The sequence below is a fragment of the Carassius gibelio genome, chromosome A16 (assembly GCF_023724105.1).
Source record: "Carassius gibelio isolate Cgi1373 ecotype wild population from Czech Republic chromosome A16, carGib1.2-hapl.c, whole genome shotgun sequence".
Lineage (NCBI taxonomy): Eukaryota > Metazoa > Chordata > Actinopteri > Cypriniformes > Cyprinidae > Carassius > Carassius gibelio.
Window position 1 is genome coordinate 3,634,084 of NC_068386.1, and position 16,001 is coordinate 3,650,084.

The following is a 16,001-nucleotide window of genomic DNA, read 5'->3' on the forward strand; positions in this document are numbered from 1 at the left end:
TAAAGACACTTTTGCAATTATTACATCAAGCTGATTTTAAGTGTCTGTTTGCCTACATAGACTACAGTTTAAAAGTTTGCGGTCAGGGAGATTTTTATTTATTTATTTATTTGTTTTGAAAGAAATTATGCACATTGGTTTTATTCAGCAGGGACACATTAAGCTGATCCAAAGTAACAGTAAAGATATTTATAACATTACAACAGATTTTCATTTCAAATTAATGCTGATCTTTTGAACTTTCTATTCATCAAAGAATCCAAATATTTAAAAAAGAATCCAAAATATTAAACAGCACTACTGTGATCAGCTTATTAGATTGATTTGTAGAAGATTTCTGCATACTGAAGTAGTGATGAGCTTTGATCACAGGAATAAATTACATATTGCAATACGTGTGTGTGTGTGTGAAATATTATTGAAATCGAAAGTTCCTGTTTTCTATTTGAATATATTGTAATATGTAATTTATTCCTGTGATCAATAAATTAAATAAATGCAGGCTTTGGGAACATGAGGGATTTCTTTTAAAAATGAGTTTAAAAAACTCTTGAAACTCTTGAATGGCAGTGCATATTCCAAACTGATTGCAATGTGTTTTACATATTCAGTGTATTTTATGTCAACTCATTTTATATTTGTAAATGTTTTAAATTCATTTTAAATAAGTATTTTTTTAATCATTTTCAAAGTTTTTAAATTGCTTGTTTTATTTTTGAAAATATTTTTCTTCATTTTTACTTTCTTTTACGTAAAGCACTTTGAATTACCATTGTGTACGAAATGTGATCTATAAATTAACTTGTCTTGACTTGCATAAATAGCGCTGCAGAATACACTGAGAGAAAGGCACCTCATCAACATGTTGTTGTTGAAGAGGACAATTTAGCAGCTAGTGCAAGTCTTTAGCCGGTCAAATATCCAAGTGTCTCTCTCTCCAGGCACGGCTGAGATGGAGCTGAGCTGTAGGAGGACACGATCACCATTAGCAGCAGGTTTACACTCCTCTGCTCTCTGCAGCGTTAACCCAAAGAGCTCCAGCTGAGAAGGGAAATGTTCCGGACACACCAGCTGAGAGACGAGATACGGCTGCCTTCCGCCAGGCTAATTACCGGATTTAAAATCAATCCTGCTTTTTAAAGTCATCCACCACAGAAGCCTTCAGAACACAAGTGAGAATCTACTGGCCTGCTATTGTGGTATAATCATCTGGCATGCTTCACACAAGAGATTGCGTTTTTGGAAAAAGACCACATGCTCCAGTTGCAGTTTTCTTAAGCCCTATTCGGATTGGACCAGCTTTTGCCGAGGAGGTTTGACAGTTTCATAGATGTACATGATTGTAATCCAGTTTTAATTAAACATGATTCATAATGAAAACAACATCAAAACTGAGATAACTAACCCATCTGAATCAATATTTAAAAACAATACCCTTAAAAAACAAACAAACAAAAAAAGTAAAATTAGCAGTAAAATAAATAGCAGCTGTATAAAAAATAGTGACAGTAACAGTAAAATAAATGTTAAAAAATAAATACAAATTTGAATAAAATATGTAAAAATTGGGTTAAATTAACTAAATCAATAAAGTGTATTGAATTGAACTGAAAAAAAGAGTCAAATAAAATAAATAAAAATTAGGTTAAATTAAATACATAAACATATGATTTAAATAAAGAATAGAATAAAGTAAACATATGAAAAATAGATTGTACTAATGTGCATAGCAGAAACAGTACATTCCTGAAATATCAATGTACATTTTTTCCACTGTTAACTATAAATTTTTTTTTTTTTTTACATTTAGCAGAATTTTACCTTAAAATGACATGAAATGTCCTGTTACAGTTCACCATATACAGTAAAGGAACTTATGTTAACCAATTGGTTTTTACTGTAGCAATTTTACAGTCTTTGATAGTAAAATATGGATCTTTTTTTTTCCAGTGTAAACCTGATCTGAGCAGTGTTTTATACCTTGGCTGTTGACGCAGCGGACCTGTGGAGTCTGTGTTCCCTCTCCACACTCCATGTCTTCTTCAGGGATACACTCCTCTAGTTTGACCAGCTGCCAGCTAAAACAGCTGGGTTCATCACACGGGACGGCCTCCACCAGATGAGGACAGTTCCCCTCACCACCCGTGGGGTAATTAGTGATCGTGCGTCGTCTGAACTTGAAACCTGCAAATAAACATGCCAGAAAAGGTTTATTAGTTAGGTCCATACACAGAGTGAACATTTACTGTAAGTCAGACTTAAAATGTCACTGGAGTAGGTCAAAATATTAAACTAAGTGGAACCTGATGTCATTGTCAAAGGCATTTCACCCAGTTACTTTTAATCAACTTTTTTTTCTTTGTAGTGGAAGTGTGTGACCTTAAGTTGAATTGATTTTTTAGGATGGATCTTACAAATCTTTCGAAAAGATGCCCAACTCACATTTCAGTCCAAAGCAAAGCAAAGTTTAAAACAAACAAGCAAATAATTCAAATTTAATTAAATAAATCATTATAAAAATCTGTTTGCATTATGACATTTTTTATTACAATTAAGCAAATGTATGGCAATAAAAACTACTGTTGAAAACAGTAATACCCCAAAATAAGAACACATTAATATATAAAAAGTATTTAAAAATTATAATTATAATTTAATTGTTCTGTTTCCTTTAAATAAAATAATAAAAAAAAGTAATACAGCATTTTCTACCATGATGCATACAATACTAAATATATATAATACATTTGAAAATGTATAAAATTATAGAGGCAAATGTGTTTCACTGTCATTAAAATAATGTTGCAATGTAAAACTATCTTAATGGCATTAAAAATTAGCCAATTATTTGCATTTATATAGAGAGGCAAAGTTCAGCATATTTAAACTTCTATAGTTGTTCGGTCTATTTTTCTTTTTGGTTTTCAAAATAGTGTACAATAGAGAAATATTAAGACATGATGATTGAAATATTCAGTCTAGCAGCATCTTGGACAAATTATTTATGATAATAGCAAATATTCTATTCTGTCAGTAAAACATCTCTGTGCCTCAGTAAAATATTGTGTCTCAGTATTTGACACTTCCTTTTCAGTGAATATATTATTGGTTTCAGCCATGTTTACCTTTCTTCACGACGCGTTCATCACAATTCTCAAAGGTGCAGGGCCCCCAGGCGCCCCACAGGGACACTTCACACTCCACAGGGCACGGGATGTGACACAGCTGCGTGGTACTCGGAGTCGTGCCCTTACAGAGCTGAACGTCTACGGGTTTTGATGCTATAATGAAAAAAAAACATGCATTAAAACACTCCCACATGAGCATGACACATAACGGACAATTAGGTTTATGTAACTGCAGGAAACAACAAATGGTGACATTAAACATGCAGCGAAGAATCCTGATTCCCTGCGGCATCACAGCCAAGTTAAAACTGGAATCTCCACAGATTTCTGCATGATTTGAATGTAAGTCCCGACCCAATGTGTTTGTGTTTTACATATTTGTACTAATTTCATAATGTTCCCAGTCATCAATAATCTAAAAAATTACATATAAAATAATGACACTAATAAAATAAAAAAAATCATGAAAATTTTAATAAAATAATAAATAAAATGATAAAAAATTAAACGTTTATAAATAAATTAGAAATTATATAATTAAGATATTAAGGAAATATAAATGTATTTTTCATGTACTGGTTAATTTTTAGATTTTTGGAACTTTGTTTTTTTTATAAAACGTTTCAGAAGAACTAGTGAAAATAATAATAATAATAATAATTAAAAAATACATCCAAAATCTATATTTTCGTTTGCCAATTTTAATTACAATACATATATTTAAAGTTTGTTTTCTCAAAATGGGATTTTTTTTTTTTCTCCTGTACTGAGATAGAAAACCTGACTTTTTATTCACTCAAAACATGGTGAAAATGTATTTTAACTCTGGCTCTTGACAGTATTTTCTGATATATCAAGTTTAAAAAAGTAGTAAATAAATGTAATTAAATGGTGAAGTATGGTAATATATTAGTTACATGTTTTACCTTATTTGCCTAAAAAAAAAAAAAAAGTGATATCTATTATCCATTACTCACACACACACATAGACTTCTATTGTTTTTATATACAGATCGCTGTATAGTAATAGATTTAAAAACCTAGCCACACCTAACCCTACCCCTCACAGAAAACTTTCTGCATTTTTACAATTTCAAAAAAGCTTTGTTTAATTTATTTTTATATCCAGTATTACAAATGAGGACATTCCCCCAAAACATTCCTCTCAGAGTAAGTTCTCAAATGAGTGTAGAAAATGCAAGCCAAGTCTGTAGATCCTGTCTGGACCCAGTATGTGTGGAAATGAATTCAATTCAAATTCAAAAATTCAAAAACACAAACAAAAAGGGTGCATCAATGTTTAAACACAGGATTTTCCAGTCAGTTTGATGGGTGACAGGTGACATGACTGCTGTGTCTGCATCAATGCGAGGTAAACTCTTCTCGTAGAGCTCTCCATGCTCAAATGAGGTGAGTTCTGCTCTCTAGAGGTTTCCAAAAACAAAATAATCTCCACACACACACAAATTTGTCATAAGAAGATTGACTGCGCCACAGACGTTCAACCAAAATAATTGACTGAACTCTGGAAATGGACATGGGGAATGACAGATGACCTCGTTCAACTCTTCTTGTGCTGCATGTTCCCAAAATAAATGGAGAGACAGATTTCAGTGTAATGAACCATTATCTAAGTTAACATACCACAGCACAGGTTGTGCTTGTTTACATGCCAGATGGTCTCTAGACCTTCTGCTCAAAATTTCGGTCTGATCAAAGTTTGCAGTCTGTGCCTGCTTTGACAAACCCAGACGGACAGGCTTAGCTTTAAGAATGAGAATGATCTGGAACTTGGTAGCTGTTAGAAAATAGATGAAAAACCTAAGGTGGCCCTGCTATATATAATTATACACTACCTGACAAAACCTTGGGGTTTGAATAACTTTCTTTTCTTTTTTTTGAAAGATGCATATTATGCTCACCAAAGCTGCATTTTATATATATATATATATATATATATATATATATATATATATATATATATATATATATATATTCTGATTTGAAAATAAATCAGAAATCATTAAAGCATGCTGCTTTGGTGCTCAAGAAAAAAATTAGTGGTGGGCGGTTATCTATACTACGCGATCTATGATGACTTTCATCTATGTCGAAAGCGCAATATAATGCGCGAGCGCAAATCTCTCTGCTTGCGCGCGGGAACTGGGCGCACGCTCTCAGATACACGTTGCTCTTGGTAAGAATTTTCTCTGGGCTTGCTCATCAGAGAGTATGCCTGCACTTAAAACTGAGAGCGCGCGCGAGCAGAGAGATTCGCGTTCCGCACATTATATTCCGCGCTCGAGGAAATATTCGCGCATTATATTAATGTACTTTCGCGCTACAATAATGAGCTCTCGACATTTGACAAGGAAATAACGCCATAAAATAACGTCATATTTTGGAAACAGGAGATGAGTCCCTGGTCTAATGCACCACCAAACCCGTTCTCGAAGACTTAACGTTTCTTTTAGTCATTTATTTGGGTAACACACATATTCTAAACAATGGATGACAAGTTTAGAGCCCTACTGATGATTGAGTCTAGAGTGTGTCCACCTTTGTGTGTGGGTCCATGTACATGCACTGTAAAAAATTATTTAGCAGTTTAGTTGTTTCAATGAATTTTTTTATGTTGACACAACTTGCAGTTACTGAATTTGTTCATTCAACTAAAAATTGTAAGTTTTCAGTGTCTCAACTAGTTTGAAAGTTGACTGAACTAGGTTATTTGTCCTTATAACTTAAAAAAATTTGTTGACTCAATTCAATAGCAATATCACGTTCACAACATCACTTATCGCGAGATCTCGTAATTATCGTGAATGCTGTTGAAGCCAGAAGAAGGTCGTCAGCCATTCTAGTCAGTTTCTCCTCAAAGTTTGGACATTTGACTAAAATACAACTTTGGTAAGTAAACTATTCGTATTTATTGGCTTAATGTGTAAAATTACATTTGTTGTCTCAGAAGAGTAAGTATGGTTATAGAGTGGTATATTCTGTATGTAAATTACTGTATGTAAATGTTCCTTTCGCGGCACTCTGAAGCCTCAAAATACAGGCGGTTCCACAGTATTTTCCTTATAAATATTAAAACATATATTCTCCCATGCGGGACAGCGGAGCTGAACTTATGTGGAGCACGATAAAATACAATTTGAATGTATTATTTGAGCCCAGGGCTGCGTTAGAGGCCGTGCAAACAGAGCGCGAGAGCTCAACAGATCACTGTATGGATTAAGAACGGCGGGAATTTAAAAAAAAGGAGCTGCTCTAAACCTGACAGCGTAAGACATCCGTCAGAATATACATCGATGAAAAATTAGGGGAAAAAGAGATTCCTACTCGAACTGTGTCTTTTCTGCATGTTATAAAGGAAACAAATGAGCACCATAGATGAGCACCTCCCTCAGAGTTCTTCTGGAGCGCGTATCTTAACGTTACATTTGATATCGCTGACATAAGCTTAGTTCTGATGATTTTTTTTTACAGTCTATGGTTCAGATGAAGTTCTGAAGGTAGCGTTACAAACTCTTCTTTCAGTTTTCTGAAGTAACGTTAGTCATTCAAGTGCCTCACTAGAACCTAGAACCCAGTGTAATACTGCGTGAATATCTGTTTTTATACAGTCTATGGTGAATATACGGTCATAAGTAAATTGCATACGTTCAAATCTATATATTTTAGAATAAAAGCATATATCTTGTATAAATAGAGATACAATAACGATCGACACAAATGTGTTAAATTTCCTTTTATTGTGTTATAATTCTGTGTTGTGTCATTTAAAAGCATCGTCTGGATGGTATAGTTTGTCTTTGGCATTTAATACAAACTTGTCAATACATTTGACTCTCTGTAAAGATTTATTTATATGTATGTTTATTATTTTACAGTGTTTTAACATGTTTTTGTATTTTTCATGTTTATGATATTTTGGGATGACTGAAGATTCAGAGCAGAATTCAATAATCCTGTGAATGGACCACAGCGAGTCCTTTTGCAGTTATCCATCAAAATGATATGCAGACCTAATGGAAATGGCATTTACACAGTAGAGCTTGGACGAAGTTGTAAGTAAATGTATTTATTTATAAATGCACATTAATCGGAGTCTATATGCTTTACGTTTGTAAGGCCCTGTTTAATGCATCCATTTGTTTTTATTAAAGCACACGGGCTCTGCGCAGGAATTCATCAAGGACATAACTGCTGGGATTACGCTTGTGGATGACCAATCTGAGTACCATCAGTCTGCAGTGATGTGGTCCAGGTAATAGAAGAAGAAGAAACTGGGACTGGGACTAACAGAAATAAACTAATTCAGGTTCAAAACAACTTGAGGTTTAGTAAATGACAACTTCCTTTCTTTTTCTTTTTTGGGTGAACCCTTTACGAAAATGTAGATATTTGCATTGGAAAACAGCTTCAAAATTTAGAAAAGATAATTTGACATTATTTTCCCTTCAGTTTTATTCCGTGAAGTTTCTATAATTGGTATTTAAAGTGTTGAATTTATCTTCATAAAACCACCAGAAACCCTGTTTATGGACATAGCCATTCTTTATTATTTTGCTGAGTACTGTTTTGAATCCTGAAAAATGTTCAGTGCTAGCATATTGGCCATTAGCAACTTTGCTTAAAGGATTATTTCACCAAAAAATTTAAATTAGGCCATGTTTTACTCATTCAAAGGCATCCTATGTGTATGTGATTTTCTTCTTTCAGACAAATCTGATCTGAGTTGAATTAAACATTGTCTTGGCTCTTCCAAGTTATTTAATGGCAGCAGACAAGTGTGTTTTTTTCTCAGCAGTCCAAAAATAGTCAAATAAAATGCACCCATCCATCAATAAAACGTGTCTCACATGGCTCTGGGGGGTGAATAAAGGCTTCCTGTAGCAAATCGATGCGCTTTTTGTAAGAAAAATATCCATATTTAAAAAGTTGTAAACACTTTTTTTCTCTTCCACTGTCTATCATACGTGCAATCCTAATTTTGTGATTCTACTTCGTGATTGGCGTATTGTTGTCTCTCCTCTGCTCTTCCGTGTTCGTCACTAATCATCGGTGCATGCATGACCCCTATGTCCTATTTTCATCCACCCAGAATGGCTCTCACGAAAGTGAGAGAAAAGTGTTTAAATATGTTTTGAATAACATTTTAAATATGTATATTTTTTTTACAAAAACACATGGATTCGCTACAGGAGGCCCTTATTCACCTCTCAGAGCCATGTGAGGTACTTTTTATTATGAATTGATGCACATTATTTGACTACTTTTGGACTGTTGAAAAACACACCCACCTATTGCCATAAATATTTTTTTATATAATCCGACTGGATTTGTCTGAAAGAAGAAAGAAATACACACTAACGATGCCATGAGGGTGAGTAAAACATACATGGGTTAACCAAGCCTTTAAGAGATTATTTAAAAGGAATACCTATTTACACCAATATATTTTCTGATCATTGTATAAATGGTGTGACAGATTAGACACTTAGAATTGGATTAAGAAAAAAACCTGAATGTTGTATTGGTTTGTCACATTTTATGTCATTCAGAAATCATGTAGAATACCAGTGAAGAAAATAATTTCCCCCCATTTTTAGTATAGTTGTTTCTGGGGGTGTATTTTACACTTATCTTCCCATGGGATTTTAAACTCTTTGTATTCAGCAGAACAAAGAAATTTGTACAGGATTTTAACAGTTTAATACAGGAAGTTATTTTGAATGTTTCTAAACGAAACCGTTGAGGAGCAGCATTTACAGTTGACTTTCATTTTTGGTTAAATGTTTCAAAATATCTTCCACTTGAAGGTGAATTACACTTTGCATTAATTGGTAGCTGTGCTTTTAACACACAACTTTAATAGTGTATGTACATATGTGTGTTCATTTGTTATAAATCTATTAAGTAATGTAATATTTTTTTCTTTTCCCAGCCATCCAGTGACATTAAGGATGTTGAGAAAGAAATTGAAGAGGGCATTCTGATTGTAACTGAGGAACAGCAATGTGATGTGCTTCCCAAGGAATAACCAATATTGGTCTCATTTGGACATCCTGTCATCACTGACATCTCCCATGTCCCCAAGGCATTTGGACTCCTAATGGGTCTGTATGCAGTGAACATCCACTACCTCCAGCGCATTAAATACACCATTGAGGCTCTGCAAAAACTTGTGAAGACCAGCTGCTCCCACCATGTGCTCGCTACAGCGGCAGGAACTGTAGGTGTGGGGGAGTGAATGTCCAGCACTCTCTCCACCCTCAACACCACAAATAAGGTGTCCTTGAGCAAGGCATAACTTCTCCCCGGGTGCTGCAGCATAAATGGCTGCCCACTGCTCTGGGTGTGTGTTCACGGTGTGTGTTCACTGCTGTGTGTGCACTTTGGATGGGTTAAATGAAGAGCACAAATGTATGTCATGTCACTTTCACTTTTCAGTGTTCATGATGTGTCCATCGGCTCCACAGCACTCTTTCTTAAAAAGTAGTGTTTTTTTTGTTTTTTAATAAGGAAAGGTTCTTTTGTGCCTTTCACTACATTTTAGAATGTACATTAAAGTTTACATGTCATGACTTGGAATATGCATGTTCTCATGTAAACAAATGTTGTTTCCCCTCTCATTTTCTTAAACAGTATGTACACATTTTCAGTATGTAGCATTATGATGGGGGACGAGTTTGGAAACTTTCAAGATCCTTCTGATGTTAACACTTCTGTCTGGTCATGTTGTGCTATGAAATTTAGAATCTGACTGTTTAGATCTTTGTGCTTCCATGTGCATTCATTCCATTTATATATTATTATACAGAAGTACGGTACACTAATTTTTTGTAACTAATTGTGATGTTATATACATATATCTTGGTTTCTCATTTTGACCATGACTTGCATTATGGTGGGGGGAGTGCATGTGAACTTGTGCGGGGTTAATAATCAGAGTTCAACCTTCTGATTTTCATATTGAGTTATGAAATTAAAAACAATCCCTGTGGTTTTGATCTGATGAATTGAAATGCAACTATTTGTTTCTCAATCCCATGCCAATGTTATTTATTATACATCACACTTTCAAGTGTCAGTTCAGATCTTTAGACGTGTGTTTTTATATTTTGCTTTTTTTTGTTTTGTTTATCAATTATCAGTTGATGTGTTGACGGCAAATTGCTTGTTCAATTTAAATGTGAATGAAAGTGTTGTCTCTATCATTAAATAAATTACATTAAAAAAGTGTTTTGTCATCTTTATTTAAACATTTAAGGCAGTGGGGTAAAATTTGTTTATGATTATTGATCGAAGTAAAAAAAAAAAAATCCCTGTTGACACAACATGATTTAGTTGACTGGACTAGAAAATATTAGTCAAGTCAACTTAAAGAAATTTGTTACCTGGACTAACTCCACTCTAATTTGAAGTTGTTTCAACAAGTTTTTTTTTGTCAAGATAACAAAAAAATTTTAGGCAGCGGGGTAACAAAATATTTTTAGTTGACTCAACAAATTCTTTTTTACAGTGTGCTGAATCGACAGGTAAAAAAAAAAAAAGCCTCAAGTCCAATTCATTTATCACCAATTAACTGTTTGACAAAAACTTCCTGCTTCGATGTCCAGATCTGAATTTTAAAAAATCTCAAACATGCTCCGAAGTGCCGATCTGAATCAACCGAGTCGCGAACAGGCTCCGAAGTGCCGATCTGAATCAACCGAGTCGCGAACAGAAAATATATATATATATTTTAACGAAACAACAATAGCCCAAGTTTAGTAAGTTTTAGTAAAATTAAAAAAAAATAATTCTGCATCTATTTTTAGGTGTGCCAGCTGCCACTGTGGGTGGCACAGGCACACCCTGGCACACCCTGGCACACCCGTGGCTACGCCGCTGTGAATGCCTTCGGCAGAATTCAAATGAGCCATTTTTATCTAGATTAATTTCAAGATTACAGTGAGATTAATCTAGATTCAAAAAAATTTATCTATGCCCACTACTACAAAAAATATTATTGTCAATGTTAAAAACTACCTGCTTAATATTTTTGGTAATAGAAAGTTTTAAAGAAAAGCATTTTTTGAAATGGAAATTCTTTGTAACTTCATATCTTTTGCGGTCAGGTTTGTTCAAAGCTGCCTTGCTAAATAAAAGTATTGAAGCTTATCAGAATATACACAATCAGTAAAATAACTGCAGGCGAGGTTTAGCTCAGTGTTATAAAGCCCATGAAATCTAGATTAAAAGGCCCAAATGATGCAAATACAAACTTTATTTTTTTATGAAGAAGAAGAGTGTACAGTAAGGACCTGTAAGAATGATTGTCAGTGTCAGTCATCGTCTGTCAGTTGTCTGGTGCCCAGAGGAGTGTTGACTAAAGCACAGTGTGTTGCATCAGTTTGTGTGCCCTTATAATGAGCTCTCCATGGACAAAAACACTCACAGAAATACAGAGAGTAAACAGACTAAGCAAACAACATAAGTAAACATGCTTTAAGCAAAGAGATTTGATCAAACAAAGACAATACAAAAAGGAGAGTAGAATAAAACAAATTAAAATATGAAATATAATTGAAATTATTAAATTAACTTACAAATTAAATACACAATAAAAATACAAAAAATAAATAAATAAAATAACTTTTTACTTTCAATGCAATATTGGTGTGTTTACATTCAAAAAATCATTTTAAGGGGTTAAACATCTTACCTGAGACCTCATAGGTGACAGACAGGAGGGGAGGGGCACTAGGCATCTGGCTGTTTGGAGACTGACCTTCTATAAAACACACAAACTACTGCTAATAAAACAGCACTCGAGGGACAAATACAAATACTGTCACTATGAGCTCTATACTGTGACTACTTCTGAAATATTAGCTTTAAGTTTCCTGAGCTGTGACGTCAAACACAGCAGGCAAGGGAAAATATATCCATTTGACATTTTACGAGTCCTTCAGAAAATAAAATAACATCCATTTAATAACACTGCATTTGAAATAAAATCATTTTCTGTCATTCCGATGGACTGGGTTGTATTTTCTAGTATGCTCTACTATGTTCTACTAAAACTCTTGTTTCTCTACTTAAATCTTTACTTCCACATGTTATTTTCTCAAGTTTTCTTCACCAAATGCAACAGAACAGACAACTTTTATCATTTTCAGTTAAGCATTTCAGTTATCTGTCAATGTGTATTACAATTTAGTAAGTGACAGAAAAATGTTCAGTTAATGCATCCAGTCATTTACCAGCAGGGCCAAACCAGCCAAACCCACTGGTTTATAATGCAATATATGAATCACATCCATCACATAAAGCATTAGTTTTTTCCATAGTAGACTCCAAATTTAGCTCTGTCCAATCGAATGTCACGGCCATTTATTCAGTGTACATCGCCTCCATTGAATTTCATTCAGACAGTAATGTGATAATGTGAGGTATAAGCTGGTTAGCTTTTATGGCATCATAGGAAACCTACGAAGATTATTTTGGAACCAACGGAACATTAAGAGTTGCTTATGGCATCGTATGAAATTTTCATAAAGATTCCTTTATGAAATCAAATTGGAATTTCTCCTATGTCATCATCAGGCTTTAAAATCCATTTAGAAACTTTTGATTTTAAAACAGTGAAGCCACCTGTGGGAAATAACGCTGTTTGTGTTGTGAGTGCAATGTTGTGTTCTTAGAAGGAAATGCAAATGAGCATCACTTCCAGATAGATCTGATGAAGGTTTCATCACATCAAAGAATCTTGAAACTGAAAACATCCTCCCAGGGTGAGAACATCACGACTCCATCAGTTGACTGACGCTCCAGCACATTTTTCTCTTTAACTTTCTGCACTGTCTGCGTTCATGTATCTGCTGTCGGTGGAGCAGATTACCCCTGACTGAAGCATGGCGTCTCCTGCACTGTGCTGATAAGGACACAGATTTCCCAGCATACACAGCTCCACCAGCTGTGGCCTGTTCTAATAGCTCTTCTTTAGCCAGAGCGTTTCATGTAGTCAGCGCTCATCTGCTCTTATATACAGATTTAAGATACTGTATGTTTCAATGTGCTCACCACACAGTTCTGAGCATCAAAAGCGTGAGCAGGAGAGAGAGAGATTAAAAAAAATAAAAATTCCATGAAGATGGGTGGGCCATTAATCGAGTGATGGTGTGTGTGTGTGTATGTGTGAAGCATGCAAAGAAATGCTGATGCAATATATACTGTACAGTAGAGTAAGAGCTTTACACACACATGCACGTGGGCCGGGGACAGAGAAAGCAGGGAAAGAGGAAAATCACGAGGGACAGATCCATGTATTCTAGGATTTACATTGTTCTGAGAATTTTTTTTGCAAACCAACATGCTATGCTATTATATGTTATAATAGTAGCTGTTTTGCATTAAGTAAATAAATAAATAATTGATTCATTGTTTTTTTTTCCTCATAAAGGTTTCTCACTGACATTATATTAAACTTAGGAGTTCTATGAAGCAAAGATTTGATTATGGCATCATATGATAAACTTCTAAAGATTATCTTATGGAATCAAATGCAATTTAAAAAAAGATTATCTTATAGAATCAACTGGAACTTATAAAATTCACATATGGATTTGTATGAGACTTATCAAGATTCACTTATGGCATCATATGAAACTCTGTTATAAAGATTATCTTGTGGAATCATATGAATCGAAGATTTGCTTATAACATCAAATACATCTAAAAAAGGAAAAATATGTTTTTAACACTTTTTTAAAGATTGTCTTATGGAACTTAACAGGATTTGCTTTTGATATTTTGAGGATTTGGAGGACTCTTAAAAATAAACAAATAAATAATTGATCACAGCTCAGGAGAGTCACTATGCCATACTTCTGTTAACTATATGCTGAACAGATACCTGTAGCTTGTTTGTCTTTGTTGTTATAGATGTAGCTGAGAAGTTCTGCATTGGCCTGGACGCAGTACACTTCTCTGCTCCGCACACCTCCACCACACAAACCCGTCTGATTCCCACGCCGCCGGTCCTGCTGGCTGAGCAGCGCATCAACACGACACTCGCTCCATTCAGTGCTCCGCCAGGCAGAACTGAAATCAGCATCAAATACAGGCTGTATATCTGTGCTGTTGCTGTAATGCATCTTTTTAAACATTTCCAGACAACGACATCAATCCATGTGTCACTGTCATGAACATATCCAAACAAATGTTTAGATGAATGTTTTAAAAAAAAAAACATACAAACAATAAAACGGATCTTGGAAGAATTTGACAATAAATGTCTGAAATAATATTAAGACTTCTGACCTGACAGGCAGTGCTGTTGTTAACTAAAACCAAATATGTTTACTATTAAAATATTTTAATAATATTTTAGTACAGAAAGTAAAAAGTACAACTACTAAAAGTAATTAGTTGTTAGCCTGAATGCAATGTAAGTCGCTTTGGATAAAAGTGTCTGCTTAATTTAATCTAATTATTTATATATATATATATATATATATATATATATATATATATATATATATATATATATATATATAAGGTTTTGTTTATGTGTATATATATATATACATAAACAAAACCTAATAAAATACAGGCTAAATTAAAATATTAATAAATACAATAATATATAATAAAACAGATAATAATAATAAATAATAGTCAAATGTAAATATTTAAACAAAAATAGCCACATCCCATAGAAAGTTGAACTTGAATGACAGGAAAGGAAATTTACTGAATAGCAATTCAAATACATATTGGTTTTTATTTTTTCCAAGTTAGTTTACAAAAGTATCTACAGTATATTTCGTCCTCACAATCTGTAAAGACTACAAACCTTCAAACTTCAAGCATTTTGCTTTACAAATGTTTCTAGTTAAAAATAACAATAATGCATTTTAATTCTTCTATTTAAAACTGCAACTCAAAGAACAATTATGTTATGTTAATTACTGTTTGCTACCTATATAAAGATTCAGGTATTTAATTGGAATATGGACGGATGGACAGATGGATAGACGGATGGTTTAGATGAATGGGATGATGGATAGGTAGTAAGATAAGTCAATGGGTAGGATGGTTGGATGGATAGATGGATGAACAGGTGAACTGGTGAATGAATAGGAAGGTAGATAAGTAGGTGGTTAATTAAGCTGTAAGGTTAAAAGGTTTGTGGATGGATGGATGTACAGTATAATAGGTAGGTGGATGAGTGGATGGATAGATCTCTTAAACCTTCAGACACATTTGATTACTGGGGTCTTTTATAGTCTGAAAAGACTTCAGAATCTCTATTCAACCTCCATTTAACCTCATTTCGGTCTTGGATAAAAAAAAAAATAACGATATTAAAGAGATGTCATTTGTGATTTCTCTTTCCCACTTTCGCAATAGTGCAAAACAGAATTGCAAAAATCCATTATCTTCTCGAGCTGCCGGTTCATAGTACGTGGGAGACTCAGAAAGCATTGTGTGCTCTGTGACGGAGAGCCAGCGTGGGCCATCTGTGAGAGAATGAGATTAAAAGCAGCGTCACCGAGCTCTTAAGATCACTTCCATTTGTCTGTGCATCTCTCTTGGCTCGGGAGCGCAGAGCAGCCCGATCCGTCTCGCCCCATCTCCATATGCTCATGTACTGACCCTCACAGAGCAGGGGTCAAGCGGCTCCCGGTCCACGCTGGCATTTCTCCATGAAGAGCAGAAAGCATTACAGTGCATCATGCTGAGAAGTGACTTTTTTTTTTTTTTTTTTGCTTGTTTCATGTACATGTCTGCAGGATAGGAAAATCCTCAAATGAGATATCGTTAACATCTAAATTGCTTCTCCTTGACAGCAGTAAGACTAAATCAATCACAAAT

At 34.3% G+C, this 16,001-nt stretch overlaps 1 protein-coding gene across 1 annotated transcript in view; it reads right to left on the reverse strand.

Annotated features, from left to right (window-relative positions):
• LOC128030389 (thrombospondin type-1 domain-containing protein 7A) overlaps positions 1-16,001 on the reverse strand; it is a 99,153-nt gene that overhangs the window by 42,402 nt on the left and 40,750 nt on the right. The window contains exons 4-7 of the mRNA XM_052617958.1: positions 14,038-14,225; positions 11,845-11,913; positions 3,126-3,281; positions 1,981-2,184 (exon numbers count right to left, since the gene is read on the reverse strand). Coding sequence (XP_052473918.1) covers positions 1,981-2,184; positions 3,126-3,281; positions 11,845-11,913; positions 14,038-14,225 — 617 coding nt within the window. The remainder of the gene's footprint in view (positions 1-1,980; positions 2,185-3,125; positions 3,282-11,844; positions 11,914-14,037; positions 14,226-16,001) is intronic.